A 16,642-nucleotide genomic window follows, 5' to 3' on the forward strand; every position below is an offset into this window, starting at 1 on the left:
TTCTATCCTCAATTGAGCTGTTTTGACTTAATCTAGTTGTAGTGACAGCTTCCTTGATTATGGTCAAATATGGCATTATACAGGCATGCTTGTGTCTATTGGCAGATCATTTGAGGAATAGCTGTATTTAGGATACTGTGTCAAGAGATTGTGTTTCTGAACTCCTTGAAGCTTTGGAGTTGGAAATTGATGATTTAAAGTTGAATATTTTAGCAGTGTTAGTGAAAGACAGTGTTAGCGACATTGAACAGTGTTGTAATACAGATTTTATTTGCATTCTGCTGTCAGGGTTTGTTTGCTGTAGCACAAGGTTGTTTTGGAAAAATAAAACACAATACAGCCCTTTGTTTTTAAGATTCTTCTGTCTTCCTAATATAGTCAGTCTCAGAAAGAGTTGCTATGCCAAATGATGGTTAATGTTTTAGTTAGCAATTTCAGTGTTTATCATAGGAAAACAAGTTCATATTACTAGATCTAGACTTCTAATAAATTGTGTTTACAGATTTAAGAAAGCCTGAATTTGTGACAGTTTTTGTTTTTTATTCAAAAAGAAGGAAAAATTAAAAACAACCCCCTAGTTTGATTAGTTTTACTAATAATTCTGGCATTTGCTTTCAGGAAAAATAACTGTAGTCTTGTTTTTTCAGGGTAATCACTTTGATCAATATGAAGAAGGACATTTGGAAATTGAACAAGCATCCCTTGACAAGCCTATAGAATCGGTAAGATCAGTGCTTAATTTGGGGTCATAGATAGATAGATAGGTAGTGTTCGTGTGACACTTGATGTGAATGAAGTTAAACTTATTAATTAACTTACAGTACAGTTTAGAGCTGTTTTCTTGCATGCCCTACAGTAATCAAGTAGAGTTTGAGTTGTAATCTAATATTCAATATGTTAGGAAATCAGTGAAAAAAATCTAGAAACATTTTTGAATTTGATGGAAAAATATCATTTTTGGCCCATACTGATATTTTGTTAAAGATAACAAGTTTAAGTTTAGTTGAAGTTTCTGTATAAATTGAATAAAGGAGTAAAATGTATTTTGATCCTTTAAAAAACCTTCACCTTTCCTGGCAACACAATCATGTGCGAAATGTTCCATTAGGAACAGTTAGGGGCTAATGTTTTTATTTACCAGACTCTTGTGAGACATGGTAACTTCGATCTCTATGGTTTAAGAGATGTCTGGTTTTTGTCAAAAGTTGATTGTATCTATTCACATGACTTAATTTTAAATATTGATACAACACAACAAAGAGATTTGTTTTCCTGACTCTCAATTTTTTGAACATTATTTTTATTTTGAAAAGCCCTTTATTTTCAGATTACACAGTCCATTGTTAAAATGTCTAAATTTGTCAGTATTGTCAGTATTTAATATTTGTTCCTAAGTGTATGTATGGAGTCATCGGAGAGAGAGTCTCTATAACAGTCAAAAGACGTTCCCCTTCTCCCTTTAAGAAATACTAGCTGCTTCTCCTCCCTCAGGAAAATAAGGCAATTTAGAGAATACAGATATTTTAACTTATAGCTTTTATTTTTATAGCTGTAGCATAGTAAAGGATCAACATATATTTATGTTCCTAACTAGGTTGGTGTTGTGTGTGTTTGTGTGTGTGTTTAGATGTTTACAGAAATTTACACAACTTGGGGTGTTCGACATTTTTCTTCCACAGCAGTTGGCCCATATTAGCTAAGCAGCCATGATCTGGTTTGTATTGCACGGTCTGCCTTTTTTTAATTTCTTCTCTAGGGTTTCTTTCTCCCCCACCTCCCCTTCTTATTTCTGTTCTTCTGGTCCAGTGAACACTGCATATAGTACCTTCTGTCTTAATGTGCTGGCATGATGCTAGACTTAGGCATGGCAGTAATTGATGACGCATGTGATAATGCTGCAGAGGGAGAATTCACATCTGATGTTGTGCTGAAAGCCCAGTCTTGTGTTTTGACTTAAGGATGAAATGCCAGGCCCACTTTGATGAGTTAAAAAATCTTTGAAGTTTTTGTCTTATTTTATATCGTCTTGGGAATTATCACAAGGTGGAATTTTACAGTGAAATCTATGGGCTAGCTAGGTCAGTATTTTATACTTGAAAAAGAACTTTTCCATATCATTTAAATGTTTCTTTGGGTCAGAGTTTAAGAATAGATAGCTGTCAGCAGAAAGACCCAGGTGGCATATTCTACAAGGTACAAGGTTGATTAATATTATACAAGCTATAATTCAGTGGGTACTCTGACTCAACAGTAGCAGGAAATTTAGCTGAACTAAATTTGCGGCCTAGTATTCATTATGACTATACTCAAGAAAGTTTTAATAAAAGCACGAAATTAAATGATATTTAACATTTTAAAAGCCTTCTTTTAGGACTGCATTTAAAGGTTTTTGGAAAGTTTGTTCCTTTGGCATGTGGGACTAGTGCTCTTTTTCCTCTCACAATGTCCAGGAATTTTCCCAGCATATATCATTGAGAGAACACTGTCAGAAGGCAGTCTGACTGAGTAATCTCAGCGAGTAGGAGTGGAATTGATATATGCCTTACTTATTAAATAGTATTATCTTCTCCACTAAAAATAGCAAGTGTCCTCGGACTGGATATTTAATTTTTTATGAATAAGTATATATTAAGAGATGTATAGTAGTAAATTGTACTTCTAGTGAACATTTACTCCTGAAACACATTAAAATATGCATTATTTGTGATGTGGTAGTTTAGGTAGTAATAGTAAGGTGCTTCATAGCCAACGTGGTGTTAGAAGTGGGGCGAAAAGAGAGGGGTTTTATTTCTGTTCCCCAGTCATTTGGGGGTAAATTTAAAGTTTTAAAAGAAACTAAATGCCTAAAATGATTGGCATAAAAATGGTGTAGTAACTTCCAAGAGCCCTATCACCTTGGGAATGCCCACCAAGTAAGTGTATATTAGTTACACGGCTGGCTGGCTATCTTGTTGAGCTATTGAGCTATCTTATTCTTAGGGGGAAATAGCAGTTGCTTCTAACACACAGAAAGAGTCTCTGCTGAATTAAAATCTTTCTCTGCAGCAATATCTATTGAGAGGTGCTGACTGTTTTGCTACAGCATGCAACTCAAAAGTGGCTGGAAATATGCAGCTTTGGGAGTCTACAGATCATTGCAGGAGCTAAAGGTCTAGTCATTTTTTTTTTTAAACAAAGGTAATCTGCAGCAGCTGGTAACCGAGGAAGTCTCTGCACAGGTTTGTGCCAAGAATATGCCCATGTGAAGGGTTATTGTGAGTATAGGATTAAGGGCTTTTTGTTTTGTAACAGGGTTAATGTGTTGCAAACTAGCAAGATGGGAAATGAGATACAAAGATGTGATAATACATTATGATTTTGATAAACTTGCGAAGCTTAGATTTGTTCCTGAGATGATACAGGTACTTCAGTTTCAATCTGGAAATGTTGAAAATACATCAAAATCCAACATTAATGAAATAGTTGGTTATCTTTGGTATAAATTTTTATTTTCCCTGGTTTATTTCAACCAACCAGATATCTTTCAGTGAAGTTTCTGGTCGACAATAAAAAACTGTTCCAAGAAAATTATTAAAGAATTGCCAGATAACTTGTTATCTGAATTAAAGAGAAGGTGGAAAGTATAAACATTTTGCTCTTATTACAAAAAACTTTTTAAAATTTATGTTTTAATGTAGCTGCTTTATGAGATTTTTAGGTCCCAGCTATAATTATGATCTCCACTTTATACTGAAAAATAAAGCATTTAAAAAACAAAAATCTTAAAACCATGACCCAGTCTAGAATTCCACCATAGATCCAAAAATTGGTTGATCTGACTTAAGGTATATGGTTCTTTGTGATCTTTACCATAGAAAGAAGATGAGAAATCAGATGGGAGAGTGATTATAAGCTATACAAAGGCAAAATCCCTGCACCATAGACTTAAAATATGTTGTCATTGTTGCAGTTGGAAGTGAAACTGCCCGTCAGCCAGTACTTGGTCTTTGTTCTACCTGACTGATTAAAATTCTGTCTTTATAGTTGTCAGGTTGACTGAGCAGTTTTAAAAAATTAATGTAAGTTTTCAAATTCCAGTTGCTGATGTTTACTTTGCATATCTAAGGATTTAGAAGTATATGTATAAGTGGGTTTTGTTATGTTGCATATCTGTTTAGATCTGTGGACTCCACTAGTTCCAAACTGTAATTCTATAAGACTGCTGATTTGATATTTAGCAGTGACCATATGTGGACTGCACTATAAATAATGTGCTTCTTGGAGCTGAATGGTGTAGCATTACTATATGGCTTTTCTCTCTAGTCTTCATTGTGTCATCTGTAGTGAGCTATAGATTTTTTTGTTTGGGGAATTTTTACAACTTGTTGTTTGCATGGGTTCACCTAGTAGCACTTGGTTTTTGCTTATAGAGTCTTTAATACACAATCAGCAAAGCTTACAATCCACTCAAGAGATTTGCCATTTTTGTCACTGTTGAAAATGAGCTAAATGGTGTAAATTGAATGTGGCTGTCGACTAAAAGAAAATTCAGTGTGGAATTAGTATTCATCTAGTCACTGCCATAATTGTAGTATAGTTTTCTCTTGAGACTTGGTATTCTGTTTCCTACTATTAAAAAACTTAGAATCAACCCCACACAATGAAGTGAATTTTAGTCTATATTTTGGCAGACTCCCATTATACAGATTGGTGGGGCTGTTTCCCAAATTGTTATTGTTTCTTTGACGGTATACAGTTTCAGGGAACAGAGGGAAGTTCCTAGGAAAGTTTTCTACTTGGTATTTAATTAAATTGTTGAGGAATGGCTGAAACAATAATGAGATGGTTTTTTGTTTTTGTGTTTTGGCTGGTATTGTGTTTTTAGCATATTGGTAGTTGTTTCTAATACACATTTCTTGCTATTACTGATGTTCCCATTTAAAAATTATATCCTCCTTTCTTGCACATTTAGTACAGAAGATTAAAATATAGCACTTTAATTTACATTTAAGTTTAGAAATAGAAAAACCATAAAGGCCAATTTAGGTAATCTAGATGAAAAAAGTTTTGAGTTTTTAGCTCAGCTTCATAGTTTAACCAGAATTAAGAAGAACTTCATTCCTAACCAAATAAAATGCCAGACTGCCACCATTTTTGAATGTTAAGGACAGAGAGTAATAAATAGGTCATGGGAAGAATTCCCTGGCAGTCCAGTGGTTAGGACTGCACTTTAACTGCCAAGAACTCAGGTTCAATCCCTCATCAGGGTACTGACACCCCACAGGCCGTGTGGCTCGGCCAAACAACAACAACAAATGGGTTGTGGGAACTCTTTATAAATGATCTGGAAAACCACCTTTTTGCTTACCTCCCTTGGGCAAAGTTAGTTGCTTTATTAATTGTTTAAAATTAGTGTTTTCCTGCATTTCTTCCATGTGTATTTAAATTATAAACAGCCTATCTCACTATACATGCCCCTTTTGTCAGTCACAAACCAGTCTGTGTTAAAAAAAATACATTTTCAGTTCTATAAGATTATAACTAAACTTCAAATGATTTATTTTGCTTAAAAATAAAAATGAAGTTTTTTTAAGTAACCATAATAATAAATTGTTATTTCAGGAGTTAAATAGTGCTCATTGCCCTTGTTATGTCTAGATTACCAGTTGAGGCTACAGATTACTGCAGCTTACTGTTACAAATGACATTTAGTTCTGTTAATACTTTGTTATGAGGTATTTTGACGTGCCTTTCTTGTGTTACCCATCATCCTTAAGCCTACTGGATTTTTGACTAGTCTTTATAAAACTTTTTTCTTTTGGTAGGAAAAGGTACCATAGTGAATACTAGTCCTTTCTGCAGAGTTGCAGAACTGCCATTTTTCCTCCAAAAACAGATATAATCTGAAATTATAGGAAAGGTTCAGATTTTCTGTAATCTAGGAGGTTCGTGAGTGGAAGACTTTCTGGGAGATATGCCTATTATTTTTGTTGCTTTTTGTTATAATTGCAAGGACATGGAGTGGCATATTAATAATATTAATACATAACCACTGACATTTCATTCCCTGTTCATACTTGGGGAAAGTGAAAGAAAGTGAAGTCACTCAAGTTGTCTCCGACTCTTTGCGACCCCATGGACTACCAGGTTCCTCTGTCCATGGGATTTTCCAGGCAAGAGTACTAGAGTGAGTTGCCATTTCCTTCTCCAGGAGATCTTCCCAACCCAGGGATTGAACCTGGGTCTTCCGCATTGTAGGCAGACGCTTTACTGTCTCAACCACCAGGGAAGTAGATTTAATTAAAGAACAGTTTTCGTTTAAAGATTTAGAAGAGAAGTACCACTGCCATTTTGTATCAATAGCTTTTTTTGAGAAGGTGACAGCCATCTTGAGTGGTTTTGTAAAAGTGATGCTAATGTGTATAACCCTAAATTTTTCTTTTTTCTCCCTCTCCCTTTAACATTTGCTTTTCCTTTCACTGTTGTCAGTCACAACACGCTGCTCTTGAATCTCTCAGCTGGTCTTGACTCGTGAATTTACTTATGCTTTCACTCTTCTTTAATAAATACATTAATTGCAAGCAGTGAATTGAAAACAAGACAAAAAAAAAAAACGACCATTAGTGATTGGACAGTTTCTTACTTTGTGTTACATTTAACTGTTCTTTTGACAGCCCAGTTTTTAAAGCCAGGTTCGTATGGAAATGCTTTCACTCCACTTGCACTGCTTTTGGAAATAGCATACTGCTTCATCTGTCTGTTTATTTTAGTGCATTCATAATATAACACTGTCAGCATAATGTCTCATCTCCACTTAGCCAAAAGATAGTTTTCTTAATTTAAAAAAAGGGACAACAGTTTTTGTCAGCATGGTTTTAATACCCTAAATCTGTGCCTAGTCATAAAATTAGCCTATTAAAAGATTTAACAATACTTTATTCAGCTACATAATCTTAGAGTCATTCTGCTATCCTTGTCCTTTCTGTAGTTAATTTAGTTGTAGGAGTTATGATATAAAACAAGGATTTTATGTACAGGTAAGTTTATTTCCACAGTAGTACTATAAAGGCCTCTCTCTTGATCTTCATTTTCTGCTAACATTAGTTGTATTAAGACTTAACAAAAGTGTTGTTTTTTTTGTTTTTACAATAAAGTTATTTATAAATAGTTAGGCATTCAGTACTTGGATTACATATAACCATAGCATTTTCTCATTCTCTCAATTCCTAGCAAAAAATAATCTCTAGTGACCTTTTGTGCACAGTAGTTACTGTGTATATGTATGTTTAAAATAATTGCATGTTTTGTTATAGAAACAGTTTTCATTATCATTTGCCCCATTTTTTCAAGTATCCTGATCTCCATTCCTCTAATCAATAAAATAATAAGCTGCTCAGTCCAGTTTTCTAGTTGGCATCCTGTCATAAACTCATAGAAGGAAGTTGAGCCTTTTTTTTTTTTTAAGCAGAGCATTGAAGAGACCTAATCTTCCTCTTGTAACTTACTATCAGAGAATATACTAGTAACATAATTTTTTCTATAATTCTAGAGCATTTTACCATTGAATATGTAGCTGGAAGATAAAAATCAATTTAATCTGAGATGTTTGTTTTTAATTCAGAAATTTATGGTTTAGTTGACTTCATAATTTCATTTCGAGAAATATGAGATTATTTTCAAGTGGTGATACACAATTAATATTATAAATTACATCTTAATGCATACAGAACACTTTCTGTTTACAATTTTTAAATGTTTTCCTTTTGATAAGTAACATCATTTTATCAGGTACAGTTAAGTGATTATTTTAGTGTTCTTTCTGTATTTGTAAAAAGCAAAGAACTGGACAAAGGTCTGCAGAGGTTTCTAAGATCTTGAAACCTTATGCAAAAGCTGACATTTAATTGTTGTTTCTAGTGTCTTTACATGTGGTTTCCATTGAAAGATCTTTTCCACTGTGCTCCTAGGAAGATGAGACATTATGTATATTGGTTTTTTTCCCCTACATGCACTAATGGTTCTTTACTGTTAACTTATTGCTAGGCCTGTTTCATTCTAACATTTTAGCATTTTTGTTAGATTACATGTTGAAATGCATCACTCAGTCTGTGCTTGAGCTCATTTTATTTTTCTGTTTAATCAATTTAATTTCTTGTTTTACTAACCTCACTGTTTTTTCAGTTTAATATTGGCTGCATGCTAGTTAAATATTTATATTTTATATATATGTATTAAAAAACCAATCAAGTCTAGCCTGGATTTTGCTCTGATTGTGTTTTCGTTTCTAGTGGTGGGGCAGTCTTACACTTACAACTTACTTTATATCATGAAAGCCTGACACATAAGCAAAATAACTAAACAGAATGTAGATTTTCTTTAAAAAAAAACAAACTCTTAAAGTGGTGCTGTCTAGGTGGTGGATATGATTGTATAAGTACTTTGATTTTATGCTTTTTAATGTTAGTTTTAAACTTCATAAGTGTATTCTTCCCCCTTTCCCCTTCCCTTTTTTCTCTTTTTAAAAGTGTTGTGTATAAAAATTGCCCAACACACCATCAGAAAGGACCCTTACCCTCTTTGGTCTTCTGTATAAAATACTAGCCAGTATTTCTTTTTACATTGATGCCCCCTTTATTGGGCACAGTTCCCCTATTAGCACCTTTTTTGCATGCATATATGTAGAATTATCTCTTGTTCATCACCTGTTAAATATCACTAGGAAGGGAAGAATATATTATTGGAATATTTTTGGTTTGTCTCTCTGTTCTGTCTGTCAGGATAATATTGGACATCGCTTACTCCAGAAACATGGGTGGAAGCTGGGCCAGGGATTGGGAAAATCTCTTCAGGGTAAGTTTTTTAAATATACCAAGAAAAAAGAAAGAAAAAATGTTTCTGATGCAGATCTTATGTCTGAATATATTTGTTGTCTTTCTTTAAAAAGTGTTTGGGCTCCCCCCCCCCCTTTTATCCCCTAGAGTAGTCTGTTTTTCCTATAACTGTATGTGAAATCACTATTAAGCTAATAATTTGCAAGAGTAAGCTGCTGTGTCATGAATACTTTCAGGTCAAACATACTGTGTATGGCTCAATCTGTTTTTAATTTCTTTTGGTGGAAGTGATGGGTGGGTAAAGTAAATGAAATACATAGTATCAGAATGTACTTTCTTTGTATCACTTAGTGATGTATTGTGGCTGCTGTATTTTAAAGAGGATTAATTTCAACAGCAGAGTTTAATTTTTGCCCTCCTGAATTCTTCCTGAAGCTGGTGATTGCCCTGGTTCTTTGTCTCTAATCAGACTCCATGCAATAGTAGAGAGAATAATTAATCTATATGAAACATAAAATGGAAACAGAGATTTCCTAGGGTTCTCTGAGAGGCCATTTCTCAAGTTCAGGTCAGTCTGTGGGAAATGTATGGTTTAAAGTTTACATTGCATGAATTTTTTTCTTTTTAACTATACTAATCATTTGGATAACAAACAATGTTAACATTTCTGCTTCTGAGTTCTTGCTAGTTGAAAACCAGTCAACCAACTCCATTCACTTATTAGCTCCCTCGTATTCAAGGGCTGCTGTTATCTGCAAATGTGAACAGTACCTCAGAAACGATGGAAATCATTGTACGTCTACATTTGGTCATGAAGGGTCTTGTTGTATAAAGGGATCTTTGGGGAGAGGTGCACTACTGTTGACTTAATTTTTTGAATTTGGGAAATGAATTTCCATAATACGAGTGGGCAGTCTATAATCAGTTCAAGTGTCTGTATTAACGGGCACAACAGGACGGGGCAAGAAACAGGATGTTTCAGTCTTTACATCCTTTGCTTTTTAAAGTATACATCCGCAGATTCTATTCAGTGCTGACATGAGAAATGCTCAGAAATACATTTCAAATTAATATTTATTACTAAGCATTAACCTGTCCTTTGGGGAGGTAGAAAGATTTGATCACCACTAAACTTGTTTTCCACTGGTGCAAGAACTCATTGTACACAGTATAAAGAATACTCAACAACTGAGAGCAATTTATATGGCATAGACCATAGATTTTGTAAGAGACCAGAAAAGAGCAGGGGTCATCAGGACTAAAGTAGAAATGACTTCTTGAGAGATTTAGTCCCAGTGGTTTGCACAGTTAAATGTTGGGTTGGGTTGAATGGAGGTAATAGTTCAGAATAAGGTCTGAAGATTGGATTTGATCTTTCCCCCTACTATTTGAAACCTCTCTTCCTATTCAGAGATTCCCAGGAGCATTGTTGATTGTTACTGTTTTTGTTCAGGTACACAGGGGAGTAGAATTTGGGGACATCACATGGGGGCTAGCAAATCTGTTTGAATCCCAGAGTTTTGCATTGTAAGCATTGGAGACTTCAGAGTTCAACTAGAACTGGCAGAGAATAAGAGTGAGAGAGACATATAGCAAGCGAGTTTCAGAAAGGTGCTCTGTGATGGTCTAAAGAGGTGGGATGGGGAGGGAGGTGGGAGGCCGGTTTAGGAGGGGAGGGACCTGTGTATACCTGTGACTGATTCATGTTGATGTATGGCAGAAACCATCACAATATTGTAGAGTAATTATCCTCCAATTAAAAATAAAATAAAATTTTAAAAAAGATTAGGTAAATGGGTACTTAACTATTTTTGGGTGATGGAAAATTATTGTTTCATTTTAAGAATACTTTCATTTTGGGTCTCTTTAAACTTTGAACTTCTCCTTGAAAAGAGAAATCAGATTTTATTTTTTTCTTTTTAATTGTGGCAAAGCCCACGTAACATATAATTGCCATTGTAACCATTTTTAAGTGTACATTTTGGTAGTGTTTACTAAATTCACATTGTTTTTCAAAGCCCATCTGTCTTGAATGGCTAGTACGGTCTCTACCCTTCAAAAAGAATGGGACCTTATTCTCCTGCCAGCATTAAGGGGTGACTTTAATTGTCTTGGAAATGGCTCTTTTATTTTTTTAGTGTCACATTCAACATTGTACAGACATTGAGTTGATTTCTTTTACATAGCTCTTTCTGTAATACCCACATAGTTTGACTAGAATATAGCCACATTTATGACATACTGAGATAATTCATGACAAATTTTTTTCATTGTACCAAACCTTTGCTACAAATAACCACTGAAGAAAGCCCTATTGCTTTGCAGAAAATCATAATGCCTTCTTACTACTGCATAGACTAATCACTGCAAATAATTTCTAGGTTCATGGCTTTGTAAGTTCTTTGTATTTACTTGTTTATTGTCAACTTTTAGTTGCTTTTGTTTGATTTTAGGCTCTAACATTTTTTAACATGCAGTCATCCACTGAATTTAAACCTGATCTTTTCAAGATTTTGTTAACATTTAAAAATTATTGCAAGCCCTGCGAGACTTTATAGAGTGCTAGTCTTTGGGGCTGCAGTGTATATAACTTGTCACTGGATAGGTTGGAGAATAGGGCATGCTAACTCTGAAACAGAATTCTTTGTGGCATGATAGAAAATTCAGCTTTATTAGGTGGGTTTAATTTTGTACTTGAATTTCCCTTATTCACCTTTTGTTCTCCCTTAATATTTATTAGGGCTTCCATAGTGGTGCTAGTGGTAAAAGAACCCGCCTGCCAATGTGAGTTAGACATAAGAGACACCAGTTGGATCCCTTTTGGGAAGATCCCCTAGAGAAGGGAATGGTAACCCATACTGGTATTCTTGCCTGGAGAGTCCCATGGACAGAGGAGCCTGGAGGGCTTCAGTCTATGGGGTTGCAAAGTTGGACATGACTGAAGCAATTTAGCACACATCACAGTGCTTATAAAAATATTTCAAAAGTTAAGATTTGTGTGTGGCAGATAAGTGATCGTTAGTATTAAGAAAAATAAAAGACTTGTAGGAAAGGTTTTTGACAAGATGCCTGAAGGAAACAACAATAAAGAAAGGCCTGCTGATGAGAAATACTATAAACGGTTGTGTGGTTTTTTTCTTAATGGAAGCAGAGAGTGTATTTAATTTGATAGTTGTATTTTGTGGGTGTTGAATTTGGTTCTTGAAATTGTTTTATGACCTTCTGGCAGCTTTGAAATAGAATGGAATGTAGCTCAAAATCTTTATTTTGTTATGAAATAGGTAAGTAGATGTAGCCCAGAAGTGGTTCCTAAACTTTCTTTGTTATATTGTCTAAGAGCTGTTTCATGATTTGACTGATTTTTTGTCACAAACAAAAGTTCATCCCCTGAGACAAATGAAGAGGTATGATATATTTCCTTTAGCGGGTTCAGTCAGTAACAGTCAACCAGCATTAGCTCAGCTATGAGATAATAATGTATTATTCTAGTTATACCAGTTGTAAGTCTTGCTTTTTAAACTTACGGTACACTTTTGAAGGTTTTTTGAGGCCAGGGACTGTGTTTTATATTTTTTAGTATGTGATCAATTGGATACTTAATTGACAAATGGCTTTAAGTTCCTTGAGAGTAGGGATTCTCTCTCAGATGTATAGAACAGACTTGTGGACTCTGGGAGAAGGCGAGGGTGGGATGTTTCAAGAGAACAGCATTGGAACATGTATATTATCTAGGGTGAAACAGATAACCAGCCCAGGTTGGGTACATGAGACAAGTGCTCGGGCCTGGTGCACTGGGAAGACCCAGAGGGATCGGGTGGAGAGGGAGGTGGGAGGGGGGACTGGGATGGGGAATACATGTAAATCCATGGCTAATTCATTTCAATGTATAACAAAAACTACTGTAATGATGTAAAGTAATTAGCCTCCAACTAATAAAAATTTAAAAAAAAAAGAGAGAGAGTAGGGATTCTCTTATTTTTGTTTAGAAGCACTTGGTATAGGGTATGAAGCAGTGTGAACAGCATTTGGAAACTTAGGGTTTAGGTTTGAGTTTGTCTCTGCCACTTACTTTAAGTAAAGGGACAAGTTGAATTATTTGTTTCAGCAATAAATGAGGATTAAAATCTTTGCCTATATTCTTGCAGTGATTATGAGGATAAAGTAATTAAGTGAAGTTACTTTATGCAAACTGTAAAACACTATATAAATGCTAATTGTTATTAACACCTCAATGTATGGTGTATATTTAGACATTTAACTGAATTTGAGTTAATCTTTAGGTATTCATCAAAAGCCTAAGTGTCAGAAAAATCATAGAGAAGCCTCTATCTTACTACTCTCTATCTCCCAGAATTTGTAGCAGTGGTAGCTAAGATACTAATATGTGCTGTTATTGGTTGGGTGGCATCACCAACTCTATGGACATGAGTTTGAGCAAGCCCTGGGAGTTGGTGATGGACAGGAAAGCTTGGTGTGCTCTTCCTCAGGGTCGCAAAGAGTCAGACACGACTGAGTAACTGAACTGAACTGAATATGTGCTAGATATTTGACTCCCAGCTCTGTGCCTTTAAATGCTATGTATGTTTTAGGGTCCTAAGTCCTTAATTTTGCTATTTGTTTCAGTAATTCTGAGCTCTTCAGTTCACTTCAGTCACTCAGTCGTGTCTGACTCTTTGCGACCCCTTGAACCGCAGCACGCCAGGCCTCCCTGTCCATCACCAACTCCCGGAGTCCACCCAAACCCATGTCCATTGAGTCGGTGATGCCATCCAGCCATCTCATCCTCTGTTGTCCCCTTCTGCTCCTGCCCTCAATCTTTCCCAGCATCAGGGTCTTTTTCAAATGAGTCAGCTCTTTGCATCCAGTGGCTAAAGTATTGGAGTTTCAGCTTCAACATCAGTCCTTCCAATGAACACCCAGGATTGGTTGGATCTCCTTGTAGTCCAAGGGACTCTCAAGAGTCTTCTCCAGCACCATAGTTCAAAAGCATTAATTCTTCTGCGCTCAGCTTTCTTCACAGTCCAACTCTCACATCCATACATGACTACTGGAAAAACCATAGCCTTGACTAGCTGGACCTTTGTTGACAAAGTAATGTCTCTGCTTTTTAATATGCTGTTTAGGTTGGTCATAACTTTCCTTCCAAGGAGTAAGTGTGTCTTTTAATTTCATGGCTGCAATCTCCATCTGCAGTGATTTTGGAGCCCAGAAAAATAAAGTCAGCCACTGTTTCCACTGTTTGCCCATCTATTTCCCATGAAGTGATGGGACCAGATGCCATGATCTTAGTTTTCTGAATGTTGAGCTTTAAGCCAACTTTTTCACTCTCCTCTTTCACTTTCATCAAGAGGCCCTTTAGTTCTTCTTCACTTTCTGCCATAAGGGTGGTGTCATCTGCGTATCGGAGGTTATTGATATTTCTCCTGGCAATCCTGATTCCAGCTTGTGCTTATTTCTCATGATGATGATGTACTGAGCTCTTGAAGTGAAGTGAAGTGAAGTCACTCAGTCGTGGCCGACTCTTTGTGACCCCGTGGGTTGCAGCCTAAGAGGCTCCTCTGTCCATGGGATTTTCCGGGCGAGGATACTGGAGTGGGTTGCCATTTCCTTCTCCAGCTGAGCTCTTAGTTACATCTAAAAGAGGTCACTAAGCAGTGGGGTTGGGACAACTGTATAGTAACCTAAAAAAAGAAGTTGGATCCCCACTGTCATACCTTACCCCAAAACATATTCCAGATGAATAAAATATTTAAATGTAAAAAATAAAATCATAAAATCGTTAAGATGAACAATAGGATAATTATTAAAGATAATCTTATAATAAGGAGAACTTTTCTAAGTTCAGCTCCAAACCCAGAAATCCTTAAAAGAAGGATTAATTTGACTATATTTTATCATAATAAGGTAAAAGAACAATAACTGAGCAAACTGGGGGAAATATCTGTAATATCTCACTGTAGACAGAGGATAGATTTTTTTTATGTATTTATAGGTATGTGAAATGCTTGTAACCTAAATAGAAAGGGGGAAATGCTATGAACACTGTTTACAGAAAAGTATTGCAGATGACCTTTAGGAATATGAAAATATTCTCATTTCTGTTCATATTAGAGATAATGCATATTAAACTATGAGATATCATTTTTTTACTTGTTGGCTTGGAAAAGGCTTTAAAAAAGACTAGCCTGGGTCAGATTTGGGGAAAATGGGTTCTTATAGCCAGTGAGACTGTAAACTGATAAAACCACTATAGAGAACAATTTGAATTACTTAAAGATTAAAATGCATGTACCCTTAAATCCAATAATTCTGTTTCTGTCTAACTTATTCATGAAATGCACAAAATAATGTATGATTGAAATTATTCATTATATCACTGTGATAAAAGATTGGAAATAGTCTACCATATTTCCTTCATCCTAAGACATTTTTTCATATTTTAATAAAGGTAAAATCAGATGTACCTTATTAATGGCATTAAAGTTATAATGGCAGCTCATAAAATTTCTTAGTGGCACATAAAACAGTGTGTTTCTATTTTCCATTATTTTAAATGGAATACACATCAACCCAGCTGCTAACCAGCTTCTAAAACATAGCTGCCTGTTTATTGATTTTTTTAAAAAAATTAAGATCAAAGTGTACATTTCTTCCTGATTACCAAATAATTACTATGGTTCTTGACAGTTGCTTTCTCTGTTGTAACATGTCCGTAGCTTTTGTTGATACTTAACGCAACTTTCCCAAGGTCCTACTAGTTGTATGTGAAATGTATTATATCTCCAGGTTTCTCACATATCTTTTTCTTTAAAATGTTGAATTAGATTTTTGAGACTGAAGCATAAAAATTTGATTGTATGAAATTGTTGGCTGGAAAATGTGTCAAGAAAGATGAACTGAAGCATTTCACTGTGAAACATTAAAAGGGTACATTCTGTGGGGTTTGTGCATATATTTGTTTCTTATTTGCTTGACTGTGCAGAGAAAAATCATTGTTAAGGCAGACTGTGAAGGGAAAGTGAGTTGCTTTTTACTGTATCCCTTTTAAAATTTGATATGATATACTATTATTACTTAAAAAAATGTAGAAAGAAAAGAATTGTTTTGAAAAAGACTCACAGTAGACAGAATTCAAGCAAAGTAGAGTTGGTTTCTTTAGTGTTTCTTTGGTTTTATGTATGTATCCCTCCTCCCACTCTAGTTTCAGTTAGCAAACAAATGGTAAATATTGTTGGGTAAACCCTGCATTAGATAAGCCCCAGCAGTGCTTATATTAATACATTTTATGACTAAAGAAAAGCTAGATTTGAATTCCATACAGTAGAAATATGTAGTGTTAAAGTTTGGGCTTTATTGTTAAGTTAGAATGTTGATTTTTAAAACCATACTAACTTCTAAGAAAAATCATTCTTTGGCTGGAGAAAAATAGGTTTCCTTTAATACTATGGTGACATAGATAAATGTTCTGGATAGGATATTTGTAAAAAGCTGAGTTGTTCTACTTCCTTAGTTTCCCTTTGAAATTTGTTTTCATGGATTATGTGCCAAGTCTAGAATCCAAACATTCTGCATGTCATTATGGATTGTCAGAAAGGCTTAGTTACACTTGCTGGTCTAGCTGAAGGAGCCTGGAATGATCTTTGTTCCCTGGTTATTAAATGAGCTGTGCAGTCTTTATGCGTTTCCAAAGGTAAGCATAATTTTTGTAATTCAGGTATCAAATTTAGTAAGATAGAGATTATATATAACCTCTGACTATCTTAATGGAATTTAGTTAATATAAACAAATGAGTTGAATCCAGTTAGTAAACAAAATTAGAATTGACAGTCTG

The 16,642-nt window shown here is 35.1% G+C and overlaps 1 protein-coding gene across 8 annotated transcripts in view; it reads left to right on the forward strand.

Annotated features, from left to right (window-relative positions):
- GPATCH8 (G-patch domain containing 8) overlaps positions 1 to 16,642 on the forward strand; it is an 89,520-nt gene that overhangs the window by 20,264 nt on the left and 52,614 nt on the right. For 4 of the 8 annotated variants that reach the window (XM_070479662.1, XM_070479658.1, XM_020873480.2 and 1 more), the window contains 2 exons: positions 648 to 722; positions 8,757 to 8,829. Coding sequence is in view for 2 of the 8 variants with exons in the window: in XM_070479658.1 (XP_070335759.1) it covers positions 648 to 722; positions 8,757 to 8,829 (148 nt within the window). In the remaining 6 variants the exon portion in view is untranslated. Of the gene's footprint in view, positions 1 to 647; positions 723 to 1,679; positions 1,715 to 6,653; positions 6,672 to 8,756; positions 8,830 to 16,642 lie in introns of all 8 variants that reach the window. The other 4 variants (XM_070479661.1, XM_070479659.1, XM_070479660.1 and 1 more) reach the window with 3 other exon arrangements.

Source organism: Odocoileus virginianus, chromosome 17 (genome assembly GCF_023699985.2).
Source record: "Odocoileus virginianus isolate 20LAN1187 ecotype Illinois chromosome 17, Ovbor_1.2, whole genome shotgun sequence".
NCBI classification, from domain to species: domain Eukaryota; kingdom Metazoa; phylum Chordata; class Mammalia; order Artiodactyla; family Cervidae; genus Odocoileus; species Odocoileus virginianus.